The 19,139-nt window shown below is 35.5% G+C and overlaps 1 protein-coding gene across 12 annotated transcripts in view; it reads right to left on the reverse strand.

Moving 5' to 3' along the window:
• Positions 1 to 1,268: 1,268 nt before the first annotated feature.
• KLHL24 (kelch like family member 24) overlaps positions 1,269 to 19,139 on the reverse strand; it is a 45,072-nt gene continuing 27,201 nt past the window's right edge. For 8 of the 12 annotated variants that reach the window (XM_026007241.2, XM_072752577.1, XM_072752575.1 and 5 more), the window contains 5 exons: positions 18,674 to 18,858; positions 17,613 to 17,731; positions 13,481 to 13,669; positions 11,603 to 11,791; positions 1,269 to 6,393 (listed from right to left, as the gene is read on the reverse strand). In XM_026007241.2, the coding sequence (XP_025863026.1) occupies positions 6,193 to 6,393; positions 11,603 to 11,791; positions 13,481 to 13,669; positions 17,613 to 17,731; positions 18,674 to 18,858 (883 nt within the window). In that variant the 3' untranslated portion in view covers positions 1,269 to 6,192. The remainder of the gene's footprint in view (positions 6,394 to 11,602; positions 11,792 to 13,480; positions 13,670 to 17,612; positions 17,732 to 18,673; positions 18,859 to 19,139) is intronic. The other 4 variants (XM_072752583.1, XM_072752580.1, XM_072752582.1 and 1 more) reach the window with 1 other exon arrangement.

The following is a 19,139-nucleotide window of genomic DNA, read 5'->3' on the forward strand; positions in this document are numbered from 1 at the left end:
AGGCACCATACAGAGAGCCTGATGTGGGACTCGATCCCGGGTCTCCAGGATCACGCCCTGGGCTGAAGGCGGCACTAAACCGCTGAGCCACCCGGGCTGCCCGCAAGCGATTTCTTTTTTTTTAAAGAGAAAACTTAAGTTACCAGAGGCTTCTATTCTTTACCCCATTATCTATGGTTTTCCAATCATAAGCTAATAATTTTAATTTTTTCAACTCCTTCTCTGCTTTTACATATTGCATTTTTGTCCTGAACTAGCTGCATGGACAAGGAACCAACATTTATGTTCCCATTAGCTCATCTCCTTACAATAAGCCTGTGAGGGGAGTATCCTGATCTTTCTTAAAATAAGGAAAATATGGATCAAAAGTTAAATAGCTTTATGATGGAGCACTGGTTGGAATCACGTCTGATGAAGCCCAAGTACTTTCCAGGGGTGGCTACCAAGGAAGCGAGTCAAGGAAAAATCATTAACATTTACGATTCAAGAAGCACTCTAACATGCCATTTTATTTTGATGGCATGATTTAAAAACTAAGCATAAAAAGCTAGCATTGCATATACTTCTGTAACATATTTTATATCTCTTCAAAATTTTACTTTTGTTAACATAAAATTAGACATTGCCTCTCCAATAAATAATATGCCCTCTCTTTGACATCTGAAAGAAAATTTCTTAAGTCCTTTACTTTTTTTTTTTTAATTTTTTTTTTAATTTTTATTTATTTATGATAGTCACACAGAGAGAGAGAGAGAGAGGCAGAGACACAGGCAGAGGGAGAAGCAGGCTCCATGCACCGGGAGCCTGACGTGGGATTCGATCCTGGGTCTCCAGGATCGCGCCCTGGGCCAAAGGCAGGCGCCAAACCGCCGCGCCACCCAGGGATCCCAAGTCCTTTACTCTTAATATTACTACAAGGGTACTTTTGAGAGTCAAAGAACACTAGAGTAAACATGTTATGAGTAACTTTCTGGTAATTAAAAATTTTTTTTAGATAGGTAACACTTCCATGTGCTTCAGACAAAAATATCGATTATATGCACATTTATACATAATTACATAACATTACATATGAGTACAGAGTGGCATTTCCTTTTTACTTGTTCCTCAGGCACTACCTCCCTTCTTCATATACACTAATGCTTTATTTATTCTTCTAGTTACTTTATGGACATACCAGTACATATTCACATATATTAATATGAATTTTCCTCCATCCTTTTTTTTGCATAACCATTTGGATGTATTTAAAATAAAACAAAAACAAGTTTTTGGTAAACAAAATTTAATACAACTGTATAGTCAAATAATAATGGTTAAAGGACATTTTATTAGATACAACTTTTAAAAAATTAAACTATGCACAAAGTATATTTAAACAAGGCATATTAGTATTAATGTGCTACAATCAAATTGAGAGCAAAGAAGTACAAAGCATTTTTCACTGTGAAGATACTGGAACCTCTCACTGAAAGCAAATGACATTTGGCTGCCATCGGTTTGTACAAGTTGTAAAGCATATCATGCTTTTTTTCAACACTGTAATTGTTGTCTTAGCTCCAGAAATTCTCAAAACTTTAAATAAAAGAAACTGGGGGAGGGATGATGGGGAAAGCAAGAGTAAGAACTTTTTCAAGAAATATAAATGAAAAAGCCCGTAGAAGGAAAAAAAATAGTACATAAGAATGGAACAAAAATAAGTACATTTACTTTTTTGACATTAGATGTAGACTTTGCAAATGATGTTTTCAAAAGTTTAATCAATGTTAGATGTTTGAATATCTTAAAAAGCACCTTGGTTACAAGACAAACAAAATCCCCGAATATAATAAAACTCCAAACACTCAACATTTCTTAACATTCTCATTCTGCCAAGCAACCACATGGTGCTTATTAAAAAATTTAAGAAGGGAAGTTTACTTACTCTGTAGGAAACAAATATGAAACTCACCTAAGGTAAGCTTTATTTAGAATGAAAAAAAAGTTGAAATAGCACTAGAGAACTTAAGGCACATAAACAAATTCAGATGTAGTTATTATGAAAACATTAAGTTCTTTTCTTTGGAACATTATATAAAATAAGTTATGACTACTGCTGTTTTAAAAAATTATTTATGATGATCATCTTTAGCACTAAGTAAATTTAATATCTAAGGCAATCACACACATGTAAAACATTCATAAAAAACATTAAAAAATGTCTGAAGTATGTTGAAAATGTCTCTGGAATTATCAATTCACACTCTGGCTCAAGTGGTTTCTGATGTCTAGCATTAGATGTGACAATAAGTAGAGCTACCTAGTCAAACCTACTTAAAAGCCAACCAAATTGCCCCCATTCTGGTTACTTGATATGGCGAATTTATTTACTTAGCTAGAAAGAATAATGGGGTGAGGTGATGTAAACCTGGCTTTCAATATAATGCACAAGAAATTCTAATAAGGCCAAAATTATGTTGAGGTTAACTGGTGTCTTGAGTTTAGTAAAATAAAGGCTTCCATAGGAAGCTTTTAAGAGACATTATCTTATCACTTGGCACCACATAAATAGCTATCTCTTCTCTTTGAAAATATAGTCTGGAGATGTCTTTTCCACATGTAAATCTCAAGACACAAAAGGCACACACAATTATTCAAACCCTCTACTCTTTTCATGAATGGGTTCTCACAGCAATTCTTAAAAAAAAAAAAAAATCTATTGCCATATCCAGACAACAGGAAAAAAAACCACACACACACACCTGGGTTGCGTATTGACAAAAGTAGTATAACTGAACCTTTGTCTTTCCTGAGTTTCAAAAGGGTATATGACAGTAGAGATACATAAACAATTTGTAATCACTAAGAGAAAATGTATCAGTCCACAAAACATTTTCATCTTTCTAAATATAAAAGAATGAATGTTCAACCACGGCCTGTGTGAAGCCCCTTTACCAAATTAGATTTACTCTAGGATCATGAACTGAACGTTATATAGTTATGGCACTTTAAACACCCCAAATAGGCAAAAATGACAAGTTAATACCCTCCCTGAGTATTTACATCATTTTTTTTAACACCTGGTTTAAATGGAGTAAATATCTATATTTCAGTCATCCAGGGAAACAAAGGTTACTGAAGATTGAGTAAGCTACTATTTCATACCTGTGCAGTAGTCAGTGGGAAGATTAAGGCTGAAAACAAAGAAGGTCCACTGTTGTAAAAATTAGACCACTTTATAGCTCACTCATACATAGGAAAACACACATTCATGAACAAAAAGACTATACTTTCCTATTAATTCAACAAAACATATGTTTGAACTGCTTTTCCCACTGAGGTATCAACAGTTGGGTTTAGCAAACTTGTCTCTACCTCCAATTTGTTTTCTGATTTTGTGAAACTTTATGTACTACATAGATTTTGACTGTACACAAGTCATTATACTAACACTCATCAGGTACTTTCAAACTTTTTAAAAGAAATCTCTACACCCAACGTGGGACTCCAGTGCACCACCCAAGATCAAGAGTCCCATGCTCTACTGACTGAGCCAGCCAGGTGCCCCTCAACATGTACTTTCAAATGTAAAAAACTATTATAAAAATACCCAAATAAAAAATCTTCTGGAATTGAATTTAAGAAAGTCAACCAATTTTTACTTTATGTGCTTTTTTCTGATCATCACAAACTGATCAAATTCTTGGTGTTTGTATATATGTGTGTACATGACCATACTATCTATCTACACATGTGTATAAATATATATATATATACTAATCCCAAAGGGTATATGAGCATCTCCTATCAAGAGAAAATCTGTCAACTATGTAATGACAGTATGAATATAATCTGACACAATTTGGTTGATGAATCCCTTTTGATATACTAATTATACCCTAAAATTATTTTATCAATGCTAACTCCTTTATTTATCAATATTCAGTAAAGGAAGATAAATAGTTAAAGGCTATTAAAAAAATCAGTTGACTAATTTCAAAAATTATTAATGTCATGGGACTTAAGCTAAGTTCTTGGTGGCCTACTTAATTTATGCAGTTTTAAGTTATGTAGAAAGAAATTAAACAATATTGACATGAGGTCTATGTTTATGCAAATTGTTTTATAGGATTTCATTTCAAATTTAGTACAATAAACACATGGATTTTAAAAATAAATGTATAAAGAAATACAGGTAAATAGTTATTACTTTTACAATAGACAAAGTACTACAATACAAGTGATCTTGAGAAAGTATTTTTTGTGTGTGAAATGTCTGTATTTATGTATGGGCATGATCTTACAGATACACATGAAAATAACAAGTATCATTTGTATACTCCTCAACATTTACAAAATACTTTTCTCATACATTATCACATCTACTGCAAAGAATTTCTGAACTAAATAGGTTCCATTATCTACAAAAGGTATATTGCAGGAGTAGATACTGACAGTAGGGATACTGTTTAATTTGCTTTAGAATTAAAACCAGTATCCCAATTGTTTTTGCAATTGTCTTTCAACAAAAATGATAGAAAATTGTTTCCTGAATTGCTTTTATAATTATCAGAAGAGTATATATCATTTCAAATTAAAATTTGGAAAATTAAAATTCCCTCAAAATTTATAAGATTTTTAGAGTTTTCCTCAGAATTCAGATTCCAGCTAAGCATTGATGTTGATGCCATACAGTTTATTAGAAATCTCTGTATCATTCGAAGATGAGAAAACAAATGGTCTATGTAAGGTTTTGATTACTAACTTGGTTTTAAGAGAAATATGGTGGCACTAAAATCACACATTTGCATCATCTCTCCTGTGACAAGGAATATGTATTATGATGTGAGATGACAATAGTGCCTGGGAAGTTGAAATCCAGCAGGCTACCTGAATATCCCTGGAATATCCCTAAAATGTTGTAAATTTTACCTGTTCACCCAGGAATGACAGTAATCACTTGGGCTACAGTTCCTGCCATTCCATTTGCCTTAAAAACAACTGTATATTCCTTTCTGAAAACTAGTAAGCTTATAAACTGGAGTTGAAAAATCTAGACAAAGCAATTTGTTGTAGAGAAGCTTGAGAATGTTGACTAGTATTTTCCACAATGGGTACCAAATGAAAGATTTCTCTTAAAAGACTGCAAATACTGCAGTTAGTTTTTTTGGGATTTTAAAATTTTAAAAGAAAAATGGACCCACTGAAAAGTGGTCCCTCTTTTATCCTTTAAAGGCAACTCAAGAGTGGAGACTCCAGGAGTTTTACCTGTTCACAGGAAAGGAGGATAACCAGGGAAGAGGTCCTCACCCAAAGCACCATACTAATGAAGCCAAACCCTACTGGGTTAGGGAGAAAAATCTGTCCTTGTTTTCCACAAAATAATATTGCAAAATGGATTTCAACTCTTTTGTCAGATTCAAGAAAAGGTGCTTCCTTAGAGAATTTAGAGATGATACATAAGTACTTTGAGAGCCACAGTGGGTCATTTTCCCTTCAATGGTCTTACATAATTTTTTTCTTAGGAATTAACCTATAATTTTAATCCCCATTTTAGGGGCACTTGCTTTTCTATCTCCTATCCAATGGTTTTCCAAAAATATGTTTAGTAGAAGACAGTTCTAAGAAGTAATGATAATTCAGTATAATACTCAAATTGTTGTCATTATATTTTTATCAATTACTGAAAAAAAAACCCTTCAATACAATTAATCCGTTTGAATATATTTTTAGTGAAAAAGATTTTTTAAACTGATTTCCCGCCCTTTGTAAGCACTCTAAGCATTATGTGATTCAAACTAAATGAAGCCTAAGTCATGCAATTTTCTATACATATATGACAAAATAAGGAATATATAGGGTTACAGATAAACATATACAAATGGAAAAACCATTCACAAATTCCTAAAAATTACACAGGCAGACATTATTTCCTACTCCACATGAGTTTCTTACAATACTTACAAAGGTACACTCTCAAAACCCAAGCAATAACCACTATTACTTTCAACAACAACATATTTTTTTTCTCCAATTATAGGAAAGGTTTTATTACAGTTTGAAAGATTGAATTTCAGGGGAAAAGGCACCACAATTATTATCTTTACTTTTTTGTGTACATGGCACAAAGGAGATATGTCAAGTTCCCACTCTGGAGCTCTTAAAACCTCTCATCTTGGATCAGTGTGGCTTCTTGGGTGAGGTATCCTGGCATTAGAGCTTAAAGCATTTTTCATTGTATCTATGTATAGTCACACAGCCGTGATAGGAGACTGGCCTGGGCATTGCAGCTACCCCTGTGATGATACTTGTTGCAGGATCATAACAGAGAATAGTGTCTGTGGCTTCTCCATTTTCCCGTCTTCCACCCAGGATATATATTTTACCATTACACACAGACATACCACAGTTTTCCTGTTGAACCAAATAAAAAAAAAAATTAACTCTTTGAGGGGATTTGCTAGCAAACTGAAAAGTAAAATATGCTTTAACAGACAAAAAAAGACGGCATGAAACAAGCTCCCTTTTGCCCAACTCCTGCTCTATGTGTGAGTGCTAGGTAATTTTGCATGAATGAAATGTTAAAATAAAATCTATACTATTGATTGGGGTCCAGACGTGGGAGTGAAGTGAGGGTAGTGGACTAAAACAAGTTTTAACTTAATAGCAGTTGAATGAAAATATTTTTGAACAGTATGACTTGCTTCTCCTCTTAAAAGGAGGTCCCTTAGTATAGCAAGTGGCTATTACATGACCAAGGAGTAGGAACATTATTCATTATGTGGAATTACCCACAAGTTCAATGAATGAATGAGAGCAAGATTTATAAACAAATTGACAAAGCACTGTTATCAGGGGCTTTGGCTGGGACGTAGAAACTCCTCAAATATTTTAACTTTGCACACAATAGGATTCTTAGCTGAATTTCCTCTGTCAATAACATAATTACTATAAAAAACAAATATTCTTGCAAGGATGAGAGTGATTCTTCAAATAAAGAAATTACACTAAAATTGTCCATTTCATGGATCTCATTATGCTGCAGGTCGAATATTCTATTTACATTTTACTTTAATTCAGAAAGTTATTGCACATTACTATCATCCTGTTTCATATAACTAACAATGGGATGGATTTTACCAATTGGTACAATAAACATCTTTAACTTGACTAGATTTACTGTGTATGTAAGTTTGCTCTTTTTTTGTAGAAGATTTTATTTACTTACTTGAGAGAGAGCAAGCGAGAGCGAGCATGAGGGGTGGAGGAGAGCAGAGGGAGAGAGAGAAGCAGACTCTCTGCTGAGCAGGAAACCCCATGTGGGTCTCTGATCCCAAGATCCTGAGATCATGACCTGAGCTGAAGGTAGGTGCTTAAATGGACTAAACTACCCAGGCCCCCTAAGTTTTGCATTTACAGAAGAAATTAAATCTTGGTAGAAATTAAATCTTTCTTCAGGTCTAAAAGAATTTGTGAGCACTTAAAAATATTTATATTAGAGTTTACACATACCCAGAATAATCTGGCTCGTTATCATTTATGAATGACAAACTTTTATCCAGAATATCACCCATGAATTGTACCAATTATGTGCCAAACTACAACATTTTTCTTTTTCTTTAATTTTATTTTTATTTGGCAGAGAGAGAGCAAGAGAGAGAGAAATCAAGAGAGATCGTGCACAAGCAAGGGGAGCAGCAGACAGAAGGAGAGAGAGAAGCCAGCTCCCCACCGAGCAGGGAGCCCAATGTGCAGGGCTTGATTCCAGGACCCCAGAATCATAACCCAAGCCGAAGACAGATACCTAACTGACTGAGCCACCCAGGCACTCCCCAGCATTTTTCATCTAAAGCACAGTAAACTTTTTAAATAAATTCTAAAAGTTCTGAATACAATAAAAAACAGTATCATCAGTTTCCAGATAGAACCTAGCCTGTAGAACTGAACCTTACAGTTACTTTAATGATGATTCTTAAACTATATAATTATAGGATCTTATTAATGTAATTTCAGATAATAATGCTCAGAAATAAATGAAGCAAGTAATCTTTAAATCAGTTTTTCTTTCATATCAGGAAATTGCTTTTATCAGATATAGTAGCTTATTTCACTGTATTAGAATGTAAGGAGTAATGACAGCTGGTAAGAAAATAGTTTATCAATACATGAAGGTTTCTTTTTTTTAAAGATTTAATTCTTGTTTAAGTAATCTCTACATCCAACACGGGGCTTGAACTCACAAACATGAGATCAAGAATTGCACTCAGTTGCAAACATCTGAGTCTCCTGACTCAGCCAGCTAGGTGTCCTAAAACATGAAGCTTTATTTTTTTTATTTTTTTTATTTTTAAAAAAAAATTTTTTTTTTTTTAATTTTTATTTATTTATGATAGTCACAGAGAGATAGAGAGAGGCAGAGACACAGGCAGAGGGAGAAGCAGGCTCCATGCACCGAGAGCCCGACGTGGGATTCGATCCCGGGTCTCCAGGATCGCGCCCTGGGCCAAAGGCAGGCGCCAAACCGCTACGCCACCCAGGGATCCCAACATGAAGCTTTAATGTTATTTTTCAAGACTGGAACAAAACATGATCCTAATAAAAAAAAAAAAAGTTGTCCCCTTAATTATAATTTTTAAAAAAGATTTTATTTATTTATTCGAGAGAGAGAGAGATGCAGAGAAGCAGGCTCCATGCAGGGAGCCCGACATGGGACTTGATCCCAGGTCTCCAGGATCACACCCTGGGCTGAAGGCAGCGCTAAACCGCTGAGCCACCGGGGCTTCCTTATAGTCTATTATCTCTTATAACACATGTTGCATATAAGACTCTTAAGATTAGGTCCCTTGTTACTACACTGTCTCATTTGTTTACTTACTCAATAAATACTTACTGAGCACCAACTAATGCAAGATACATAGAAAAGGAGTTAGAAAAAACAGTATTCTTAAGAAGACAGAATTCCAGTATGGAAATAAACATTTATACCCATAACAGAATATATGACTGCCATAATAGAGGTGTAAGTACAGTGACCGATTAGAAAAGGAGGAAATTAATTTTGAACAGGGGAAACTTCAGTTTGTTTTAACTATGAAGTGGTCCTGGAAAGTGTAGTAGAATTACAAGTAGAGATGATAGAAAGGGCATTAGAGCCTCACAGGACAGCATGAACTAAGGCAGGAACACATATGATGTATACAGCAAATGCAAATTCACAGGTACTTAATATAATTGTGATAAAGTTGCAGAAAGTGAAGCTGAAAAGGCAAGCAGAGGTCAGAATGCCTAGAACGAAGTAGGAAAACTTTTGGATTTTATTTAGTATGTTTCCAATCAGAGGAGAGACATAAGATTTGTTGGAAAATAGTGGCAAAATGGGTGAGAGAAGAGACATTAAAGAACACTAATTAGAATATTATTGCTTTTGTTTAGGAAGAACTGATAAGAATTGAACAAAAGCAGGAACCACAGGTATGGAAAAGAATAGGAGAAACTCTGAGGACACAGAACTGATATGCTAGATTGATTCAATTTAGGAGAAAGTGAGGAAAACCTAAGAAATTAAATCTAGGTATGAAATAATAGAAAAATATATATTGGTCCCTGCCCCCAGTTCCTGACAGAGTTCCTAAATTCCTTAGAATTTCCTGAGTGATAGGAAAATCTTTTTTTTTTTTTTTTAAAGGTTTTATTTATTCATGAGAGACACAGAGAGAGAGAAAAGCAGAGACACAGGCAGAGGGATAAACAGGCTCCATGCAGGGAGCCCGATGTAAGACTTGATCATGTCCTGAGCCAAAGGCAGATGCTCAACCACTGAGCCACCCAGGCGTCCCGAAAATCTTTTTTTTTTTAAATTTTTTTAAAGATTTATTTTTATTTATTTATTCATTTATGATAGACAGAGAGAGAGAGAGAGAGGGTGGGGGGGCAGAGACACAGGAGGAGGGAGAAGCAGGCTCCATGCTGGGAGTCTGACGCGGGACTCGATCCCGGGACTCCAGGATTGCGCCCTGGGCCAAAGGCAGGTGCTAAACCTCTGAGCCACCCAGGGATCCCCTCTTTTTTGTTTTAATGAGACAACCATTGGCAGGCTTCTGGAAGGAAGCTGGTCAACAAGATCAGGCCAAAATTAGAATCTTAAAATTTTTATCCCCACTTCCCATTCTCTGGAGAGGGGAAAGGGGCTGGATATTTAATTAAAACTACATGATGAAGCCTCCATAAAAAATTCCAAAATATAGGATTTGAACAGCTTTTGGGTTAGTGAACACATCCATGTGCCGGGAGGGTGGTGCACTTCAACCTGAGGACAGAAGCTCCTATGCTTGGGACCCTTTTGGACTTTATCCTATATGCCTCTTCATCTGCATCCTTTATAATATCCCTTATTATGTAATAAATCAATAAATCTAAGTGTTTCCCTGAGTTCCACGAGCTGTTCTAGCAAATTATGAACTCAAGGAGGGGGCTGTGAAAATGTTAATTTATATTCAGTCAAAAGTCCTGGGGACAAACTGGAACTAGCATTTGGCGTCTGAATCAGTGGCAGTTTTATGGGACTGAGCCCTTAACTTATGGAATGGGACACTAACTCCAGGTAGATAGTGTCAGAACTAAATTAAATTGCAAGACACTCAGCTGAAGACGGAAGATTGGTTAATGTTGGAATGAACCCACATATTTGGTGCCAGAAGTGCTGTGAATGTGAGTAAGGAAGAGATAGTTTTTCCATTCACTAGGCTGTTCGGAAACAGAAAAAGTATGCTTGGGGAAGACAGTATATTCTTTTTTTTTTTTTAAGTTTGAACTCTTGGAACATCATAAAAAATAACAAGTAGGCAGTTGGAAATTTGAATTTGGAGCACAAGAGAGGCTTTAATGAAGATAAAGATTTGAAGTCACCAGTACTGAGCAATAATTATGATTTACTCAGGAATAAAGTAAAAGCTAGGAAGCAAGTAGGAGAAAGAGACTCAAGGAACACCCATATTTAAGGGTTGGATAGAAAAAAATAAGAGAATATGAATATAGACTGAGGACATTATTAGTAATGACCTCTGGGAGTGTAACACACTTCTAAAGTGGTATAGGTAGATCCAGATTCCTAGCATCAGAACCATCAAATCTTTTGGTGGTAGGAAGGAGGGTAGAGACATGAATCAAAAGCTGAGAGAATCCTTTTTGGAAAGCAGGAGGTGGAGTAGGGGTATGGGTAGTGTGCGTGGGTGAAGGAGACCTGAGTACAGACATTTCTTTTATAATAAAAACCATAGAAGGAAAGAAACCAATTTGGGAGCATTTCTTCTTGTTCAAAATTTGTAAGAGATAGAGATAAGGACTGGGGTAGATTCTGAAAAAGGTCAAGGAAAACAAACCCCAGCAGTCCAAATGCAACTGCTCCTTCACCATGAGATGGTAGAAAACAAGTTATTTCAATAAAGCAATTCCCTAGAACAAGTTCAAAACAGGTATACCATATGACTTATGTGGTTTTAAAAATTCTGAAATAATTCATGCATACATGAAATATACTAACAGTGAAATTACAGTATATTTATAATGGCCATGTATTTGGTCCCTCTTCGATTGATTTTTCTTTTGGATCGTTTTATGTTATTACCTGTCGGCTGAATGTATTCTGTACGTGCATCCAGTAATCTTCAACTGGATCATAACAGTATATTGCCTTGGTCAGCCCACCAGCAACATATATCAAGTTGTTTAAGGATACGGCTGTTATACACCTCTTGGCAATTGGGATAGCTGCACGAAGTAGCCAAGAATTGGTTTCTGGATCGTAAGATTGAACCTAGTAATATATAGAAATATTTAATTAAAATTTCTAAACAACACTGCAAATTTAGTTAATAAAAAAATCTACCAATACATAGAAACATGATTAAAACTTAAATCCCATTAATTACATTAATTCATTCACATTAATTCATGGAATTAAAGGAGGTTAACTTGATAGGGGAATGTCTGAATTATAAAAATTCTCAAAAGAAATGAAAATTTATTACTATCAAGCAGAAGAGAGTAACACACACAGATTGTTTCCAGGATGAATGACTATGCTACCATGATAAATTTTCATTTATTTCCGTTAAAACTGACAGTCTAGATTTTTCTAAAGATTTAATTAATTAATTAATTTAAAAAAAATTATTTATTTATTCATAAGAGACAGAGAGACAGAAACACAGGTAGAGGGAGAAGCAGGCTCCTCATGGACAGCCCGATGTGGGACTCAATCCTGGGACCCTGCGATCATGACCTGAGCCAAAGGCAGATGCTCAAGCACTGAGCCACCCAGGTGCCCCAGATTTATTTATTTTAGAGAGAGAGAGAGAGGAGGGAGTGCATGCAAGCAGGGGGAGAGAGGCAGAGGGAGAAGAGAAAATCTCAAGCAGATTCCCTGTTAAGTGTGGAGCCTAATGCAGGGCTGGATCCCACAATTCTGAGATCACGACAGACTTAGCCACTCAAGCACCCCAACAGTCCAGATTTTTAAAAAATTGTGTCATATAGGATAACTATGCCTCAGTCTGAATACAATTTCTTTTTTTTTTTTTTAATATTTTATTTATTTACTCATGAGGGACACACAGAGAGAGAGAGAGAGAGGCGAGACACAGGCAGAGGGAGAAGCAGGCTCCATGCAGGGAGCCCAATGCGGGACTCAACGCTGGATCTCCAAGATCATGCCCTGGACTGAAGGTGGCACCAAACCGCTGAGCCACCCGGGCTGCCCTGAATACAATTTCTTTATACTTTTAGGAAGTCCTTTCTTCATAAGAACACAAGTAAACCTCAATTCAGTATACCCTGAATTATCAAAATTCTGAATTAATGAATTCTAAAAATGTAACATTATATTAAAATTTAATTAAATAATAATTGGCTGACAAAATTCAATTAACAATTGTGAAACAGATTAGGCCTCAGATAGTTGTTTCCAGAATAAACACAGTATTTTCTGAAGTGTCAGGATGGCAAATGTTTTGTTCCAGGAATTCAGTGAACTGCAGCAACTTTGAGCTATTTTCTATTTACGTTACAGAAGTTTACTTTCCTTTTTTTTTGTTGTTCTGAAACATACTTTTAAAGTATGCAGAACATGACCCAGTTGAAGGCAGTATAGTTACGGTATCATATCCTCTGCTAATTTACTTCCCATCTGTGTTTTTGTGAATAATTTTCTGTTTCTATAGACTATAGCAGTAAAAGGTTTACAACAATTTATTTAGTACAAGATCCCAATGCTGAGATTAGTTTTATTTAAAAAAGACTAGATAATGCTTTATACAGAAAATTGTTAGATATATTAGGATTTCACTTCAGTAACTTGAAACTCAGTGTTTTCTCCTTAAAATATAAAGTACTAGACAATTTTTAAAAGGTTTCTTACACTAAAGGTCCTAACTATTTGATAAGCCTTCTGTATTTTTCTTCTTGTGTACATCATTGGTAATTCCTGTAAGAGAACATGGCTTACCTTATCAGAACATGTATTATCATCAGGTCCTCCCCCAATCACAAACAATTTGCCTACACAGCTAGTCACGGCAGGAGAACTCACTGCTTCCTTAAGGGGAGCAACTTCAGTCCATCGATTTGAAAAGGAATCATAACATTCTACGCTGCTAAGTCTGTTTTGTCCATCATAGCCTCCAACAACATATACCTATATGTGGAATACATGGAAAAATTTTTAATTGTCAAAAGTCTGAATTTTTGACTAGTTGGCTAAGGAATTAGGGATCTGTCCCCTTTAAAAAGCCCTTTGGTAACTATAATTGCAATATATTTAGCTTGGTTTCTGAAACTTTTATTAGCACCCTATCATCACCACCAAGGAGACTTTTTAGTTTTTTTCATAATAACCCCCTCCAAGCAAGTTTTAATACCACAGATACATTGTATATCTTTTTATGTACTGTATGTTTATCTGCTTTACCTATGAAAGAGTACAATTTTTTTTATCCCCAAGAATGAATCTTTACCCCCTTAAGGGTCATACTGCATGTTTTTGAAAACTACATGATTGCTCACACTCATGGATGATGAAAATACTTGATTATTATGAAATAATAAAGCTATGAAACTAAACTATTAGGTAAGGAATACTAGACTCCAGGATCACTAAAGGCAGGACCTGTCTTGTTTTTCATTTCATTTATTTATTTTCTAAAGATTTCATTTATTTATTCATGAGAGACACAGAGAGAGGGGCGGGGGCATAGGCAGAGAGAGAAGCAGGCTCCATGCAAGGAGCCTGATGCAGGACTCGATCCCAGGTCTCCAGGATTATGCCCTGGGCTGAAGGCAGGTGCCAAACTGCTGAGCCACCCAGGTGTCCCTGTTTTTCATTTTAGTATCTACTCTGCTTAACAAAGTACCTGACACACAATGAACTCTATATTTCGAAGGGCTTTCACAAATATGAGGAAGGCAGACAAATTAATATCTTCATGTGACAGGTGAACTAATCAACAAGTCATTTATTAAATGACCTATATGCAGAATAATCCATTAGGAATCATGAGATAGGGCAGCCCGGGTGGCTCAGTGGTTTAGTGCCGCCTTCAGCCCAGGGCATGATCCTGGAGACCTGGGATCGAGTCCCACATCGGGCTCCCTGCGTGGAGCCTGTTTCTCCCTCTGCCTATGTCTCTGCCTCTCTCTGTCTCTCATGAATAAATAAAATCTTAAAAAAAAAAAAAAGGAATCAAGAGATACACAAGAAAACTCATAACTTATTATTTTTTAAAGACTTATTTATTAATGAGAGAGAGAGAGAGAGAGAGAGAGAGAATATGAGAGCGGCAGAGACACAGGCAGAGGGAGAAGCAGGCTCCATGCAGGGAGCCTGATTTGGGACTGGATCCTGGGTCTCTAGGATCACGTCCTGGGCTGAAGGTGGCGCCAAACTGCTGAGCCACCCGGGCTGCCCCAAGAACCTCTTAACTTAAAAGAGATTTCTCCAGTTTAATATCCACAATTCCTTTAATCAACAGTCATTATCAATTCCTCCCTCCATATCTAAATAACTGTTAAGTCCCACTGAGTCTTATTTCACAGCACAAATTAATTTTCTTAAAATATCTCATCAATTCCTTTTTTTTTTTTTCCTTTTTGAGATTTTATTTATTTATTCATGAGAGATACACAGAGAGAGGCAGTGACATAGGCAGGGGAAGAAGCAGACTCTCTGCGGGGAGCCCGATGATGGACTCCATCCCAGGACCCTGGGATCATGCCCTGAGCCAAAGGCAGATGCTCAACCACTGAGCCACCCAGGCATCCGTCCCTCAGCTGGAAGACTGTATGACAATTGTGGTACAATGTAGCAATTAAGGGCATGGTTTTGAAGTCAGGAGAGGCAGAGTTCAATATCTAGCATTGCCATGATATGTAAACCTTGGGTAGTTTATCTTCTGAGATTTAGTCTTTATTTACTCAATTCAAAAATGCAGACAATAATAGTATCACATATCATAATTTTGAGGATTAAACTTTATTGCCATTCTCCTGCATGCATAAACTGAAAATATATGTTGTGAGCATCGAGATGAAAGGCCTCTAGATTAAGAAAATCTGAATTTGTCCTCCTTTATCCCTTTCTGTATAACCTTGGGCAAGTGATTTGATCTCTTCGAATTCGGTTTCTATATAAATTGAAAAAGTTACATGGAATTTTATCTAAGATTCCTTCCTATTCTTAGATTCAGTATTCCAGATTATCTTACCGAGGTTTTCTTAATAGAGGCCATTTATAAATTCAAATAATTTTATATGTTTGAATTCAGTTTATATTGTTAATTTCTTATGATAATAGTTTCCATGATGTGAGTACTTGATATGTAAGGTAGAAAGATTTCTTTCATGTCTTGATTTATTGCTTCTAAGTCTTATGTAACTTCAAGGCAAATATACCAACACTTGTCAAAAAAAATTGTGTTCATCAATCCACACGTGATATTTGAGACATCAATCATTTTCATTTGCCTTTGTACCTTCAGGCTAAATGAATTTTTTTAGTCAGATCTCTTCTCTTTCCAACCCTTGAATATTTTAGCTGCCCCCTTTCAGTAATATTTTATCATTCTTGAGACATGGCTACCAAAACTATATATAATATAGTAGATACTGACAAACTAGTGACTTTGGAAAAATAACCAATAGAATTAGTATTTTATTTCTAATACATCTATCTCAAGGTCCTCATTATTTCATTGACCTTGTTGACAGCAGCAGCACAATAGATCAATATCTTTAGGAATTAACAGTAGCTTTCAAACTGTGCTTTCAGAAACTCTAATATTTTATAGTACAGAAATTTCAAGAAGCCTCTATGGAGAAATAGGGGAAGAGGATGAGAGCTGATGAGAGGCTGAGAAAGGTTCTTGAACCATCTCTGTTTGCATTAGAGCAATTCTGTTTTCTCCACAGGAGGGTCTAAGAGGCAGCAATCTTTTTAGAAAGTGGTATCAGGGAACCAGTAAAAAATACATGTGGCAAGTAAGTAGCTGCTTTTATTCAGATTGCTCATTAATTTAAGGTAGCTTTGGAGGAGCTAATAGAGATGGAGGCAGAGAAAAGCTAAAGAGCCCTTGGTATACTGCTGTATTTTTTACCTTTTCTATATAATGGCTTTTTTGTTAGATTTAATTTTTTTAACTTTATAAAAGAGGGTGTAGCTGCTTTTTAAAAAGTTTGGAAACCACTAATCTGCAAGTGTTTCTCAGGTTCCTAAGGACAAAGAATGGTTCTGAACCAAAAAATACAAATGTAAATATATAAAGTAGATTCCATACCCAGTATGGAACCCAACATGGGGCTTGAACCTTGAGATCAAGACCTGAGCTGACATCAAGCATCAGACGTTTAACCAACTGAGCCACCCAGGAGCCCCCCCAAATTATGTTTTTCTTTTTTTAAGATTTTATTTATTGATTAGAGACAGAGAGAGAGAGAGGCACAGAGACACAGGCAGAGGGAGAAGCAGTCTCCATGCAGGGAGCCCGACGTGGGACTCGATCCCGGGTCTTCAGGATCAGGTCCTGGGCTAAAAGCGGCATTAAACCACTGAGCCACCTGGGGCCGCCCCAAATTATGTATTTTAAAACATTTATTAGCTGCAATCAGTAATCAGTTTTCCTTAAAATACACTCATGAATTTATCTTAACACTCACTTTAAATTTGTTTTGTCCCTAAATTGTATAAAGAAAAAAGATAAAATAACATCAGTCTAGGTAAATATATCTCCTGCCTGACTGCCAAAGTCCGTAAAGGGAAAAAGACTGCTTGGATTAGACATTGGCCTGTTTTTGTACTCGATGTAACTCCTTTATTTTCCAATGCTTCTTAGGCATTCAGACTCCAAGGGAGCATGAAAAGAGAAATGTGCTTCACTGCCACAAATTCCAAATTGGGAGAACAAAATATCCATTCAAAAGTACAGTGTCAAATTGTTTATATCTTCAGTTTATCTAATGAGGTTAGAAATGGAAGGAAATACAATTTGAATCCAAAATACCCAGAGAGTGAGTAAAAAGAAGGATTTAGTTGTAGTATTTATTTTGGAAATGTGCCAGCAATAGTAATAAAAAGTGGTTTCTCTTACTTTACCAAGGAGGACAGCCATTTTGTGACGCCATCTGCCTTTATTTAGAGAAGCAACTCTGATCCAAATATTTAACTGTGAGTTATAAATCCATACATCACGCCCATTGATTCTTCCACCTTTAAATGAAAAACAATGTATACACAATAACAAAAATATCACCAAGGGGCTTATGCCCATGGCAAAGATAATTAAAACATAGGATTTATTCACCCAGTCTAAGAATTTTGAATTCAGTTCAATAAATGACACAAAGATCCTCTTAAAGGTTAATGGAAACAATTCCACAGAGCAGATATAAACTTTGCTGATTGTTATCTTGAAAAATATAGGCCCCAAATAATAAAATGCAGAGTATGATTTTTACAAACGTGTAAGCTTATTAACCTGAATCAGACATCAGAAGCACCAAAACAGAATTATTTTAAAAAGATTTTTAAAAATCACCCATCTTTTCAAAAGTATTTAATTACACAAAATAAAGTACGTGTTGTTATATTGTTCAACGTATAATACAGTAATTTGCGAAGCTGGTAAAATTGTTAACCAAATAATAGTCTTAGGATCATTGATAACGTAGTTATACTTTGTGTAAGCCTATCATTTCATTGTCTTAGATTTTAGATGTAACATCACATAAAAGTAGTTAAGAATTTTAAGGAAAATCCTATTTCATAAACTTTGGGTAGAATTTCAGAAAACCTGGGTAGATCAGAGATGCTTAATTAATTCTTTAAGTAATTTTCACTTTGCATACTTTACTGTGTTCCTTTAAACAAATTTAACAAGTAAAAGTTTTAAAAATTATATTCTATATGCATTTGAGAGCATCTGAAATATGATTAAAGGTATTTTTCTGACAGATATTTTATAAATTACTCTGGATCATCTTGAGCCTGTTTTTAAGAGAAAAAAGTCATTCTTGGTTTTATTTGTTGTATAAACTCTTCTGCTGAAAGTGGGCATATTCACTTTCACGGTTTTCTTCTGAGACACTACTACTTAAAACAGCCAAGCTGTGTTCAAATTAAAAGTAGCTACTGTAATTATTCTCCATTTACCTGAAACAAGAATGTCATTCCTTAGAGCACAGACTGCATACTCTGATTTGGTAAATTCTGGAAGCTTAGCCAAAGATTTCCACTCTCCTGTCACAGGATCATAGCACTCAGTGTATGGAAGATTAAATCCTCCAACACGTTCACAGCCTCCAACGACAACTATCACCTCAGAATAGCCAGTTGACCTAAAATAATTATTATAAGAATATATAAATAATAAAATACACTCAAGATTGTTGAAAACTCTAAAAACATATCATTATCATAAATAAAGTAAAACACTATTATAAAACAGTTAAGTTTATTCTCTGAGCATGTGCCAAATAATACAGGCTGCCAATGACTTTGAAAACAAACATTTGCAAGGGACTTAGTGACATCATTTTCCACAGAAATTCCTATGGATGGATCTTTTCTTTTCTATGGAGTTCTGCCTCAAAAATTGTAAAGCAGTCCAAAGATCCTA

This window comes from Vulpes vulpes, chromosome 3 (genome assembly GCF_048418805.1).
Source record: "Vulpes vulpes isolate BD-2025 chromosome 3, VulVul3, whole genome shotgun sequence".
NCBI lineage: Eukaryota > Metazoa > Chordata > Mammalia > Carnivora > Canidae > Vulpes > Vulpes vulpes.